Consider the following 15,636-nt stretch of genomic DNA (forward strand, 5'->3'; position numbering starts at 1 on the left):
CTGTAAACACTCCAGGCTAAGCAATAAGCTTTTGGAGGAGCAGGGGTGGAGAGCCCGTCTTTCTGAACTCCATGGCACTTGCAAGTGGTTTAGGCATGAGTCATGTCATGCAACCAGCAGCACATTTTGTCAAAACCAGGGATGCTGGTGTCACGGATTTGTGATTTAGGGTCCTGCGTGTTGGCTACCATGCCTCTACCAAATGCCCAGCTTTCCGAAGCTGCTTGGATTCTAGCGAACTGAGTATGTTTGTCATAACTGGAGAGATGCGTAAACAAAAATACAAGCAGTCAGTGATAGCTGGTAATATCCTACTTTCAGGTAATCTGTGATTCTCTGTATTTCTTCCAATAACATTTATGTGATTTACATTTTTTTCCATACATACCCTTCTAACTTTTCACAGTTCACAAGTTGATATTCACATGATGAAGGGGGAAATTTCCAGTGGATATTTGCAAAATATTTCAAATGGCATAGAAATTGTAAACAAAAAGCAATCAACCTATTATTTCACCCCTCTACCCCTGAAAACTGCTCCTTAAAGATGAAGCAATTGGTATTGTCAGGTTGCCCAGAGACATATCTCTCAAGAAAGGGTGAAATTCACTGTCAGCAAACTAAACCAACAGCAATCGTTATTAAATCAGTTCATTTCAGAAAGGTATTTCTTGCTTAAATAAATGCCGTTGAACATTACATTCAACCATGTTGTGAAACCAGATTATGATAATTCTTTTTTCAGTAATATAAAAACTCCCCGTTCCCTCTACTTAACAGAACAGGGTCAACCACAGAGTCAGAGAAGAACAGAATGGGATCTTGATGGATCTTACAGAATCATAACTGTTATGCAAGAATAAGTGTTTTTTTCTAAATTGACTAGGTATTCCAAAGTAGTGGGACCTGGAATGTAATGATATTATTATATAAGCTGTGCTGTATAAGACCACAACGACAGATCCTCTTCACACTAACATTTCTATTATTCAGAGGCTATAGTGGTAGGTAAACATATATCCTGATTTTTGGTGGTGCAGATAGAAAGGTGTAGCCATTTACACCCACACGGCGTTAGGTGTGTCAGAGAGAAAAGTACAGATAGAATCACAACTTAGGTTCTAATATGCCCTTTATTTTCTCATAAGAAAATACCTCATAATGCTTCTAAATTCTGCTGCTAATTCTACTGTAGAGCAGTGGAACATAATACAGCATGCATCCAAACAAGCTCGAAATGCAGCGTGCTTAATTTTAGTCAGTGGTGGCTCAGAAGGTCAAATCTTAGCAATAATGTATAGAAAAGCACCCACTCACCGCCATCTCTTCTTCTCCCATATGAAAACCTCTTTTAGATGAGATTCTGTTGTGCTATTTAATACATGAAGTGGAGTTCATAGTTTGAATATGTGCAGAATTAGTATTTGTTTTCATGGATTGCGAATGTTTTTAATAAATATTCCGGGCTTGATATTGCTGGAAAGTGTTTACACCATACATTTTCTGTTGGGGAGTTGCCTAGCAAGTTCAATGAAATGAAAATATTTGCTCTGGCATGCAAGCAAGTTCTAAAAAAGCTGAGGCAATATTTGTGCTGCAGAAAATGTCGATTCAGACCTGCCTAAGTTCTGCTCCTTCTGTGCTGAATTAGAATCCTTTCATCAGATACGCTGCATGGTTCTATGTTTTACTGCTTGTTGTGGGTTGTTGGGGTTTTTTATTTATTTATTTATTTCAAGGCTACTTTATGCTTACTCAGAAAATTTAGCAAGAAAATAACCTAGGGAATTTGAGCTGCGTGTTAAAAATCGCCTATTAAACATAACCTGATTTAATTAATTAACGTATGTAAGAAGTAGATTGGTGATTCTATTTTGCATCTTAAGTTTTTGTGGGCAAAAAAGAACCTTAGAGATGTTTGTACTTTCTGCATCCACAATCTCATGGCTGTTGAAGAAGGTCAGTAAGGTGAGGGGACCTAATGGAGTCAGAACCCTTGCATTTCCTTTACAAAGGTTAAGAAGATTAGTGTATTAATCAATATGACATTATTCTTAATATATTTGGCATGAAATACTAGTATTTTACAGGGTTAATTTTGTTTAGTTTTACATAATAAAATGCTGCTGGATTTCAGGGCACCAACATTTTTCATGCATTTGACACACAATATAAAAGTTAGAAGTTAATTTATTAAGTTATGCTTTGCTGAAGAGAAAGAGATTGGATATCATTCGTTGCACAGAGTTGGTGTGAGTGGATGTGTTCCCAGACATGAACCAGCGGTAAAAACTGAGGTACTTTGTCAGGAAGCGGTGACATGGACAAAAGCTTGAAACCTGTCTGCTGTCTTGCAAGTAAAAGAAAGGGTGAGGTGAAAAAGGAAGAAAAAGATCTCTTTGATGTAACCTACCGCAGCGCAGATAGGTTAGTTGTGTTTTTTCTTTTATTTCCACACCTGTGTCTTTAATAAATGTTTGCATGTTGTCAGTTTTGAATTTTATGAATGAATAACTGTATGTCCACTTCATTGTAATTTGGATTGATGCTTGATAGCAGCAAAGCATAAAGTGAATATGTAGACCAGAAGCGTAGAACACACGTCCTTGTCCTCCTGTGTGTTTTTCGTCATACCTGAAGATTAACAACTGGGTTCACATTTTTGCCACTCAAGCCATGCGGTGAGTTGGCCCCACAAGAACCAGCAGAGGTTTCTCCTACCACCTGTTGGTGACATTCCTGAGATGGAATACCACGTTCCTGACACACTTGAACACCAAAGATTATGGAGAAAGTGACACTGTAAAAGTGTATTCACTTTTTATTTTTTTGTCTCTCACAACCTGAGATACTGCTGGAAGGTTGTATCAGTACATTATAACTGACAAAAATGGATTTTGTTTTTCATTACAAATAACGGCAGCAGTTCCACTCGGCTCTAAGCTGTGTTTTTGAACCATCAGTCTGATGCCTAAGAACTTGAGCTTGCTAGAAAATACAGTCATTAGATACCTGCTTCCTTGCCTGAGATAATACCACATGGAACAATGCATGCTTCAAGAGGCCAGAGATTTCTAATAACAAATGCAGTCATTTCCCTATTTCCTGTGCACAATATGTCATCCTTTTGTAGCTGCAATTTGAAGAAATCAGTGAGGTACGTAGTCTCCTTGTACATGCGTGGCCTCTGGCATTGTTCATCCACGACCTCTCCTCTTCTACAGGAACTCGAAGTTTTCAAAATTTGGGAAGTCTCAGCTGCCAGTATAAGTGTGTAACTCAGCAGCCGTGCTTGAAGTCTTGAGGCAAATATGGAGACGTTAGTTTTGGTTTGCATGTTTTAGCTTCTTTTATGGTTAGAAGAAGAGTTATGACAGGACTGTGCACTTGGAAGGTCCGTCTCTAAGCTGTTTCCTTCCTGCAGACGCCATCAGTCACTTTTACTTAGAGCTTGCTTTTGCAAGGCCTTTGTATTCGTGTTATTGCAGTCATGGTTGTAGTACAAGAGAACATTTCTAAGTTGCTCTGCAGCTACAAGAAAATACTGTTTAGGAAGCTTCTTGTTGGCATTCTTAAAAGTCTCCTAAGTACACCCATCTTCTTACAATGTTCAGTAACAGGACAGTGATAATGGAGTAGTGACCTGACCAGATCACTGGCTTCAGTTATTCAATTGTAAAACATCATCCAAATTAGAAATTCTCAGCCTCTGCCTTGTTCTCTTGCTGTCTTTGGATCAGGACTTATGTCAACAGAAGAATGTGTCAGGACGAAAGTTATAATGGATAATTAACATTTTAGACAAAATAGTGGCATTTCACCTTAATTTGTGTGCTGCTTGGGTCCTCTGATTCACTTTTGTCAAATTTTATTGGTTTGCCCTGTGTATCCTAACTCAGAGACAGCAGCATGAATCTGATCAGCAGGAACTAAAAGTAGCTTCTGAGTGCTGATGACATTCTTCTCAATGTCAAGTGGACCTGATGGCTGAAAAATAATTTTTTTTTACACCCAAATACTCAAGTTTTCTAACAGAAAGTTTAACCAGGTGGAGGTTAAAAAAAGTTGGTGTTACTGCATTACATTACAGCAAACTTGTGAAATTTAACTGATCCATTTGGCAAAATGTTTTGAATTACCTATGATGAAATGTGCTGTCACAGGACTCAACATATTTTTTTCCAGATTACTGATTTAAGAAAAAAGTTTGCCGTGCTGAAAACACTACACAATGTTTAGTAGAAAACATTTTTTAAAAGTGAGAATCGGAAGCTGTAGTAACAGGTAGAAATCAGTACCCAGTCCATTTCAGTTCCTAAAATTGCACTGATTATGACCTAAAAACCACTTTCTCTATCGGAATCTATTTACCTAATTATTTTAAGTAGATAATATTTTATTTCTGTTTGCATTATTTGCTGCCCAATTAAGTCCATGCATCTACCTGTCCTATGTATTAATTTCTCAGTAAATTCTAATAATTAAGGAATGTAAGTCAAAGTTTTTCTCATAAATAGCTAAAGATTGGTACAAGCAGCATGCTGCACACTTTCAAATAAAGCATATAGGAGTTTTATTAACAGCTTTAAGGACTCTATTGCCTGGTCCTAGATGAGCTTTGAAGGTACTATTCACATAAAGAAGCAAGTTCCGATAGATCTGGATTTCATCATTAATCTTCTTATTGAAGTCAATGAAAGGAAAACAAAAACATACCTAAAGCTAAAAAGAATCTGAAGGAAAACTTCTAAACAGCTTGTTGAGAGCCTGAGCTGCTACAAGGCTCCTGACTTGCCACCCAGCACTAGCCACCATCTGTAGGAAGCCCACCGGGTGACTGATGTCGTGTGCCTGGTCTGGCCTAGAACCGTCACCCAGAAACTCCCAGAATCAGCTGCCTTCTGGCTGCCATTCACACAGTTGCCTGTTGTTGACAACAGGGAGAGACTCAGCATGTGTCAGCTCTTGACTGGTGCCGACAGTCCATACATTAAGCATCTTTTGGGGCAGGTCTGCTCGGGGTTGTGCTTATACTGGCTGTCCCCCTTGTTTTCCTTTTGCATTGGGACTTAGAACAGCTATTCTGACATAGGTGGAACTGGAGGGTCATAAAAGGGTTTTAATACCTTCCACAGCCTGCCTACTAGTTGGTTTTGACTGTGTTTGTGGTGCTTTCTTCTAGAGAAGCAAAGTAGTCAAGATCTGGAGTCTTGATTCTTGCAAGTGAGAGGGAAATCTGTACGCTCTGCCTGAGGTACCGTTTCGGAGTCCTGTCTGTGTTGCGTTGCGTATATGAATTCATAAACAGGCTACAGATTTGTCAACGCACCTGCAGCACTATCCGATAACCCTCAGCACCATCTGATACCCCTCAGCATCGGGGAGCTCCGCACCGGCTCCCACCCGCCCACAGCACCCCAGGCCCCAGGGCTGCTGCCCTCCAGCAGTGGGGAGCAGGCCTGCTCCGGCACCCAGCGCTGGCTGCCAACACCCACGGTGCCAAAAATCTCTTAAAAAGGAAAAGAAAAACAAATGTTGATGTTTAGACAAACATAATTTGTTAAATGGGCTGGACCTTAGCAGGTCTCTCAGCCCTCCGCACCTCAGGACGCTTGAGAATTAAGGTACTCGCTTAGGCGCTGCAATGGGAGCTAAAGCCTGTTTCACACAACGCGATTCTGGTAATGCTGATACCACCACTTGCTGTTGTCCTGTTGATCTCTTCTCTTGTTGCTATCATACAGGCTGTTGCCTTTTAATCTCTTCAACAGCTGACATACTGTTTTACCATTTAATCATCCTGCCACTGTCCTTGCAGACCTCAGTGTTTCCGTAAGGCAGCAACTGTCAAATATTAGCCAAGATTTAGTTATTTACTTTAGTTCTTTACATAAGGACTTACTTACAGCTAAAATATGCTTTTTATCACTCCTGAAAGATACATTTACTTTCGTGGAAGAATGGATTAAAATGTGTTCTTTTTACTTAAAAAACATTTGCTCCTTCATTTTCTGTGAGTGCTGACTTAGCCATGTAGGTTGGTCCTTCAAAGAAATGAGGAAAAGGAGGGGTGGTTGTGCGGATGTGTGTATTTTTTCTATGAAGTGACAAGAGTCTTCCACTAAATGACCATTCTGGGCACTTAATTACAGTGTTTAATCTTTTATTATAGAAGGTGGCTGACATTTTATTTGAATAAAACACACTTGTAACAAAGTGCAAATGCAGAATTGGAAAGAAGCGAAGGTTCTGTAGCTTATATAGTTACAGTTTTATCTCTGGAATTACTAGCAATACTGTGGCTGCTTTAAAGCGGAAGGTAACATTGACGTATTATGCTTGTCCCTTTAGACTTTAAAGTCTATCTGTTAATGTTATGAACAGTGGAGTTCTTTTTCCTATTTTAAACATATGTCCATCGATTGTAACCATGCTATGGTTTGTAAGACTGAAAAGATGCTCAGAATTTCCTATTCATATAAAAGAGGATAAAGTTTATTTTTTATTACATAAACATCTGGGGAAAATGCTGACAGCATTTTTCTGTACACTGAACGAAAAAGCACTGACTTTCTGTCATTCTTTTTAAAAACTGGATTTGGACCAGGTAGCTTTTCTCCTTGATAGCAAAAGCTTGTCAGCTTGACCTTTGGCACTATTTTCCTTGTGCTATGACTCTGTCTTACTTCAGGGGGAATATTTTGAACCAGGCAGTACATTGTGGCCACAGTAAAGTCACATCCTCTCAAGGAGCACTTGGCGACTTGCTTGGCAAAGCAGCACTCCATAAATGATTGCCTCAGCAGTATTCAAACTAAAATTATTTAAAACGTTGTCTGCTGCAACTCAATTGAGATGCAGGAGGACATTTTCCCATTGTTAGAATTTTATTACTATATCAGTTTAATTGTTTATTATTCAGAACCAGGTTTATCAGCTCATATTTCTTAAGCGTGTAGGACTGAACATTGTAAAATCAATATTTCTGCTAATTAAGGTGGGTTTTGGGTGTGGATAATCAAAGAGTATAGTGAATCATTAAAAACTTACATGCTAATATTGACTAGCAATATTGGCACAAAGAGACCAAATCTCTGTGCCAGGAACCTTTTTCCTTCTTATATATTTACAGCAGAAGCAAAACACGTTCAGTAAAAATCGATGTTCTCAGCATTTAACAGTGTAGAGATGGCCCTTTATGGATATAAAAGCAAATGCAGCGTGTTGAAATTCTGGGCACTCAGGCACTCATATGTAGCATTTTCTTTCCCATCATCTAACATAGCACTAAGTGGTGTCTGACTTGAAGGAGTCTTACTGTGCTTTCAAATAGACTGAGAGCTCCTGCCTCTTGTGAAAATAAAGGATCATTTCTAATTTATTGCCAATCTTTGTCAGTATCTTTTTACCCTCCAAAAGATGGTTTCTTCTTGTCTGGCATTGACAAATGTTTGGTTTTGTTTTGTTTATATTAGCTGTGGGCCAGTAGGACTTTCTTCTGGCCTTCCCCATGGGTGTTACAGAACAGACCTCTAAGTGATGATTTGCTGCCACCTTAGGAAATAGCTTCCCTTCCCCCGGTTCCTTTACCATGAAACCAGTGACTGCAGGTGGGACACTGAACACTGTTGGACACCATCATTTTATTCTATGTGTTTGACTGACTTTTGCCTTAGGAACCTGTTGTCAAGAACCTAGGTTCTGCTGTCAGATCCAGCATGACCTGACTTTGCTTTCTTCTTGGACCAGATTCTTGCATGAACAAACTGCTCAAGATTCTTTTATATAAGAGTGATACCTCTTTGGCAGGCTTACTTCAGGGCTGTATCATGTGCAGCGGCTGCACCATTTTTTTAAGGAAAGTAGGGTAAAACAAAGGCTGAAAATACGTTCATTCACTTTTCAGGCATAAAAACAGAAAGTATAAAACTCATTAATCTAACATGAGCCAAACCATTGCATCTGCTCAGACTATTTTGCTCTGTGCTTTTTTAACTAGATCACAGCTTAAGAAGTTGTTCTGCAGTTCTTCACAGCCTTTGTAATGAAAGGAAACTTGGCATCACTGTAGAACTTAAGACTAGAACTGTAGAACATCAGAATTTAGCTGGGTGGTGGGAAGGAGCGACCTAAGGAGAGTTAAGTCAAATATCATCTGAGTCACAGCACATTATAAATGTGTTACCACTATATTTCCTGAGAAAGTTTCTCCCTAAAATAGTAAGTACGTTATTATCATCTAATCAGAATTTCAAAGGAAAAGCATTTTTTTATGAAGGCATAGTATTTATCATTCTTGTTTCTAAGATTAACTTCTTCAGTTTGCATGAGAAGTTTTATAACACTTGCATGTTGACTCAGGCAGTCTGTAGTAACTGGGGCAAGTTTTAGTCCATCTCTTATACTATCCTTTAGCAATTCAACATTTCCCTCTGAGACTGAAAAAAAATTGAACTTACATCCCTTAACATGAGCTGAGAAAAAGCAACACAGTGAGATACAAGCTTTTGTGGTGAGTGCTTCCAATTTATACATTAGAGGGTTTGTATCTAAAATAGGGAGAGATGGGCAGCTATTTGCCACCCCATGGGACAAACTACAGTGTGACTTGGCAGGAAAGGAGTGACCTTAGTTTGTGACCATTGCTTTGTGTGGCTTTTGCCCTGCCTTCAGCAGAAGGGAAGCGCTGGAAGTGGGAGCCAATAATGAAAGGCAGGTGATAAGGTGTGGAGCCACTGCATGGGGAGGAACACCTGGGAGTCGGTGGTGACTCTGAATACACTTTCCCTTATTTTCTGATGGCTTGTTGGTCTGTCCTGTCTGAACTTTATAAAGACAGTTTACGGACGTGTGTATCTAATAAATCCGCTTTTCTGTGTTGTTGTGTCTCACGGCTCTGTTATCAGATTATCTCATCACTTAAAAGGTCTTGTGTAAGCTTACCCTGTAGCTGAAATGTTTACAACTTCTCTCTCCCGAATCCATACTCTGGTGGCTAACCAGAAAGACTTGCACTTAAGCTGTAGCCTCTCCTCCAGAGAGGCTATTAATTTGGGCATTTCCTGTAGGTGCTTGCTGGGTATCTGTAGGAACTTGTGAGAACTTAATATCTTTCCTGTAAAAGTGAGCTGGCAGCTTCAGAAGTTACTGCCAGCAGAAATGCAGACAGTGTGACCATAGAAGCTTACTGGGCTTAGGAAAATTGATGCAATATCACTTGAAATAATTTTCCTGTAACTAATTATGCAGTTAAAGAATGAATTTATGGGGGGAAGAACATAAATGCTCAAAAATCAAGATTAGAAAATTTTAACTTATTAGTTAAATTTGATTTGCATGCTTGCAGTTTAGAGAAATTCCTAATTGGCTAAATCCACTTCTTTGTATTTTTTCCTTGCTGCTATATTTTAATGTAACTATTGATTGGATTGTGAGCTTGCAACAAAGTGAGAAATATCAGTCTATAAATGCTGATTTGTACAGAGGATCTGTACACCGGTTTGTAAGATGTGTGTGTGTGTTGAGAAACATAATTCTTGCTGAGTTGAGAGCTTTTTCTTTTTCTTGCAAGCAGTAGATATTATTGTGCCTCACATAGATTTGCTTTAGGCAGTGTTGGAGTTCCTGGAAAAATCTGTCAAACTGCTTTCAGAAATGGCAAGAAGTTGTCAATTAACCCTGGAATTGTACAGCAAATTAGCAAATGTAGTATCTTGATAACACATTTTCTGTTGGTCTGCTTTTTTAGTGAAAGTACATCGAGAGCACCAGTGATTACATCCAATGTTTAGGACTGAGAAGTATTGTCACATAATTAACTCTTTAATTTACTGAGGGGATTTTTCAACCTGTTTTAAATCTGCCCAAGTGACTGGTGTAAAGAACATCAGGTCAGGTGGGCAGCAAAGAATGCAGAAATTGGCCGTCTGTTTTTCCTTCTGGTCAGATGTTGTCAGTGGGGAGCCTCCAACCTGAGAGAACCGTAAGACTGAGTTCTCCACGTGGTCCAGATGCTCCATGGTTGTAGGTAGGTTTAGAAAGTTGTTTTTTCACAAATAATTACCAGTCCTATAAGCAGTGGACAAGGGGGAAAAACTTCAGAGACTATGTTAGCTTGAAGTCTACCACAAATCTTCCCTATGTCTGTGCAAGTAAGGGCGGGGGGGGGCAGTTTCTGACTATAATTTTGATCTGGGAGAGCAATTAAAGCCTATGGCACAACCAGAGTTGTCACCATTTTTTTTATTATCTCAGAAAATCCTCTTAATTTGATGCTAGATTAAATAGTGGCCTCAGCTTTGGTAAATCAGCACCAAGCCCATTGAGAAAAATTTCAGAAGTAATTTATACCAATCGTTTACAACATGGATTTTGAAACAATAGCCATCTTCAAAAAATCTCTTATTTGGGGATAGCTATAATTGCCATTCTCTAAAACAAAAAAAAAAATACTAGATACAGCACGAGTTGTTAAGTAGTGGCTGCACCAATAGTCACTGAATGGGTTAAGAAAGTACCACCTGGCATGATCAGAGTATGAATACTTTCACATGTGTTCCAACTTTGATTCTGTTGAAGCACTGGCTATACAAGAAGAATTGAGATTTATGAGTATGCCAAAGGACAAAAAGTTCAAGCACTTGGATGTGTTTGCAAGGAAATCAAATTTCCGTGCATTTGATTGCAAAATGGCCAAATCTTGCTGGCAAAATGTTTCTCTGTATGGGTCAGGCTGCCTTCCTCATCAAGCACTCCCACGATAGCAGAGGGTAACTGATGAACATGAGAAAAGAACCAAATCTATTTTCTCACTGAGACATAAGTGGTGTCCCCTGCAAATCACAGTTTGATGCAGGTCTATAACAGTTTAAGTTGCATGTGAATTTCCTGGAAGGCAAAACCATCAGGTGACCCAGTATCATCTTCCTGCTAGTTTTGTGGCAGTCGCCAGCACCGAACCTCACAGCATACAAGACCAAATGCACATTATGAATAAGACAGTGAAGGATGCTTTCCTCTGCCTGTGAGCCACCACACTCTGGAGTTCACCAAGCAAGGTTATTCCAAGGGTCTATTCTGATACGATAGACTTTTCAAAGCAGACTATGCCAAGAAGACACAGCTGGGTACTCTGAAAGCGTTTGCCTTAATAATAGAATCATAGAATGTCCAGAGTTGGAAGGAACCCACAGGGACCATCGAGTCCAACTCCTGTCCCTGCACAGGACAACCCCACAGGTCACACCATGTGTCTGAGGCCTTGTCCAGTCTCTTCTTGAACACTGTCAAGCTTGGGGCCGTGACACCTCCCTGGGGAGCCTGTTCCAGTGCTCCACCACCCTCTGGGGGAAGAACCTTTTCCTCATGTCCAACCTGAACCTCCCCTGGCACATGTACCTGCCATTTCCTTGGGTTCTGTCGTTGGTCACCAGAGAGAAGAGCTCAGCACCTGCCCCTCCTGCTCCCCTTGTGAGGCAGCTGCAGCCCCATGAGGTCTCCCCTCAGTCTCCTCTTCTCCAGGCTGAACAAACCCAGTGACTTTAGCTGCTTTTCATACGGCTTCCCTTCCAAACCCTTCACCAACTTCGTATCCCTCTTCTGGACACTATCCAGTAGCTTTATGTCCTTTTTATCCTGTGTTGCCCAGAACTGCACCCAGTGCTCCAGGTGAGGCCGCACCAGTGCAGAGCAGAGCAGGACAATTGCAGGTGTCAAGGTGCTCTCCCACTCTGTTCAGAAATGATGTCAGTTATTACTCCTGCTTTTTCTGCTCCTGACCACATAGGTGTTAGCTGGGTGAGTACTTCTGATGTAGGCTATTCTCCTCCTCTCTGGTGTCTGGATATTTGTACATAAAAGAAGGAATCTTTCCATGAAGAATTTACCACCTGAAAGCTCTCCCAGGAGGAAAATTGTTCTGAAGAACATAACAATGGAGTGACTTTTTTTTACTGGTTTTACTGTTTTACAAGTTCTAAGCAACATGATCAGCCATCAAGCTTGAGAGTTCAACAAAACTACAAAGTATGCATTTATATAGTAGAACTCATTGACACAGCATGCTGGAAGGCCTGCGGGTAGCCGAGTACAAACAGGGATCAGACAAATTAATCAAGTCTGTTATACTGATGGTGTAGTTGTAGCTGCATGGCCCTGAAGTTGCTAAAAAGTTGCGTTCGCTGGAAGCAGAGGAGGCATTCTAGCAGAAAGATGGATGTATATGCGTGTCATATTCGTTCTCCCTTTTCCTGAGGATCTGCTGGTGGCCAGTGGTTGGGACAACGTAGTGGAAAAGATGGATCCTTGAATTGCTCCAGTACTGCAGTGCTTATGTTCTCTTCTCTCTTGTGCCATTCTTTTCTCTTTGAAATGCTTTGGGGTTTGTGACACGTCATCTACCAGTACACACGGGGGATCGCTTAGAAAGAGGCAATGATAAGAGGAACTGTTTCCCCTATTCTCCTGAGTGCTCCAGTCCAACCTGACCATCACCTCCGTTCCAGAACGGAGGCATTCCTTCTTAATACTTAAATATTCACAGTAGTGCTCATAACTTCATAAGGGGATGGAAGAAACATTTTTCTTGTGTTCTTCTGTGTCTTTAAAAGCTACTTAAAATAAGGGAATTCCCACATTTTAAAAACTGCTTTATTTAAGTGAGCATGATGGTTTTGCACATATTAAATTTGCAGAACTATTTGAGCTATTTTAATTATTTTAATTCATGGGGTTTTTAATTTCATTCAAGTATTAGCCTATCAGCCAATGGAAACCTGAAGCCGAAATTCTCCATCAGGAACACTAGACTGCTTTAACTGCTTTAACAACTGACATGGAAAAACACGAATTTATACAACTGGTCACTTACAGCACACTATTGAATTTAATTAAGAGCCCTTAAGTTTGGCATATTCAAGTACACTATCTTGATTTTTTTGTTGTTGTTATGATACAAGGATTTTTAGAAATTCCTGACAAAACAAATACCACAGTGAAACTAGACCTTTTCTTAAAGAGCAATATCACAAGGAGCATCCATATATAAACCTCATAGAATACTTGAGACTGGAAGGGACCTCTGGAGGTTTCTGGTCCAACGCCCTGCTCAGAGCTGGTCAAGGTTATAAAGTAACGTGCAGATAAACTATTGCAGCTCTAAATTCAGTTTAAGTAAGTTTGTCTGCGTATGCAATAAAATTCTTAAGTTCCTGAGTTTTTCTGTACGTTGAGTGCTGCAAAATGGTTTCAAGTTTTTGTGGGTTTAGCAATGCAGAGAACTCCTGTGTTGTGCAAGAAACTACTGGGTTCCAACAGTCTTCTCATCCCTGCCCATGTAGGCATATCAGCAGTTTAATTGAAAGAAAATGGGAATATTCATAAAATACTCCAGAAAAATTATTTTTCAGGGATGATATCTATTCCACAGTAGTTTTTGTATGGCAGGAAATTGTATCATCTGCACTGATAATAAGATCTTCTATAGGATTACTTTTTAGAGACATATTTCAACTAATCACATCCCTTCTGGGATTCCCTTGATGGCCATTGCTCATGGGACATTAGTCATCAAATAAGGATCATCTTTTCAAATCTGGGATTGTAAATCTTAGCATACGGAGCTAATTGGATTTGGGAACCAGAGCAGAGAAGATTTGTTTCAGGGCTAGTATGACAGTGCAGCCACGTCCTGTGGTTTTGTTTATTCAGTTGTGCATGTGTAGCATTGAGCAGGAACAAAATATTACATTGGTTAAGCAGTAAGTGGTTAAACACAGTACCTAGGCTTGCATTTTTTTAAGTGAGATCTTCTGGAATTTCTTTTTGAAGTGCCGCAGTGCCATCTACCGACTCGCTTTCCTATGTGGTTTGGTTTTTTTCCCCAAAGGGAGTTTTGTGCAGAGACTTAGATGGAAGTTTTTAATGATATTTTTAAATAGAATAAACAAGCTGGCATAGAATGAGCAAGATCTTTTTTGGATGCATGTGTGTGTTGAAGAACATAATACATTACATGTATTAAAGAATCACTTCTAAACTCTTGCCAGTTAATCTTGCTTTCCCTTTTCTTAACAGAAACTCTGAGATAATTACTACTGTAAAATAATGGAGGAATCTCTGCTTTCCATTTATGTCCTTCATAGTAGCTTTTATGCAAGTAGCTTCACTGCTTACTGTCTGTAGTCAGTCAGTTTCCCTTTTTGTTTCAATGTTTTTTTAATACAATAAATGGAAAGAAAACTAAGATATATGTATCCTGTCAAGCCACAAAAACTGGGAAGTGTCTAATTAGAAATTACTTCTGACAGGACTCTTCACTGACAAAATCCTAGATTCAATATAGTCCCCTTAATTGGCTCTTTTTTTTTTTTTCCTTTTTTTCCCCCCAAGTGTGTTTAAACAATCTTTTCAAGATTCATCACAACCTCCAAGGACCAAAATTTCATAGGCTTTGTAACAACTGTTATGGAGAGGCATCTATTAGAAAACATTATTCTCAGTATCAGGTTGCTCTTGCTAGAAATGAGCGGTGGGCAGTTATAGGAAGTATTGATTTGATCTTGTTTTTAATCAGGCTACCTAATATAATAATATCTACAGCAGTAATCCTCTGTCTTCACTTGCTGCCAAAAGAAATGAATGGGCAAATATAAAAATAATTTCCTGAAAAAAACAGGAACTGTAGATATGGGTAAACGCTGTTATTTGCAGTTTCACTGCCTGCTTTTTCTTGAAAGGATCTTGAGAGTTTCCTCATTAATTGGATATTTTGTTTGTCTTTGTAAAATATTTCTTCAGTTTTAGTTTGTTTTTCCCCTCCACGTTCAGTTTTTCCTAACAAATTTTTCATACTCCTAGCTTTCTTCAGTCTAGTTAGGAGAAAGAGAAACATTGGTAATGGCTTGTAAGACTTTGGATTGTTTTTTAAATAGATTGTAACTCACTCCAGTACAGCCCTGGAGCCATTATTCAAAACAAAACAGCTAAGAAAAAATTTCCAGCTCTTTCCTAAATGGCCTGTAATGAAGGTAAATACAAACATCTGTGCCCTTCCTGGCCTTTCCCCCTCTATCTCACTGACATGCAGAAGGTCAAGTGGATCTTGCAAGCCCATTTTTTATCTGATAGGAGCTGTGTCTTGCTGACAGCTACAGGGCGTTTGCACATCCGTACGTGTGCTGGTGGAAGAGCCCGAGCGCTTCTGGCCAGCAGGTATGGAAAGGAAGGTGTCTGTGTGTGCAAGTTAGTGCTTGTTTGGGGCATGGGGTTCTTGCGCTACGGCTGGCACACTGTACGCTGGGAGCAGTGAAGCTGACGTGATGGTACTTGGCACCCATGCTGCTTTTTGTCACATAAATGATCCATGTCGGAGAGGTGGCACTGGGGAGCAGGTCTGGTTAGCGGGTCAGGCTTCCCAGCCCTTGCCAAACAAGCCACCCGCAAGCCGTATGGCAGCTCTGCTGAGGGAAAAGCCTTCTGTGGTGCTCCCCTCGCTGTGCTCTTCAGCTTTGGCCAGGCTGTTTTGTTTGAGGAATGCTCTAGTCTACCCGATGCAGAGGAACAGGATACTCTCTGCCTATATTTGGAATAAGTGCTAACCAATCGCTCCTAATTGCTCTCTGTGCTGGGAAATACCAG

The 15,636-nt window shown here is 39.9% G+C and overlaps 1 protein-coding gene across 4 annotated transcripts in view; it reads left to right on the plus strand.

The window, feature by feature from the left end:
• LYRM4 (LYR motif containing 4) overlaps positions 1-15,636 on the plus strand; it is a 93,716-nt gene that overhangs the window by 65,222 nt on the left and 12,858 nt on the right. The window contains exons 4-6 of one of the 4 annotated variants that reach the window (XM_065629859.1): positions 9,614-9,636; positions 11,690-11,710; positions 13,065-13,114. The exons of the other annotated variants lie outside the window; for them this stretch is intronic. Coding sequence (XP_065485931.1) covers positions 9,614-9,636; positions 11,690-11,710; positions 13,065-13,114 — 94 coding nt within the window. The remainder of the gene's footprint in view (positions 1-9,613; positions 9,637-11,689; positions 11,711-13,064; positions 13,115-15,636) is intronic. 4 annotated transcript variants of the gene reach the window in all.

The sequence above is a fragment of the Caloenas nicobarica genome, chromosome 2, assembly GCF_036013445.1.
Source record: "Caloenas nicobarica isolate bCalNic1 chromosome 2, bCalNic1.hap1, whole genome shotgun sequence".
Taxonomy (NCBI): Eukaryota; Metazoa; Chordata; class Aves; order Columbiformes; family Columbidae; genus Caloenas; species Caloenas nicobarica.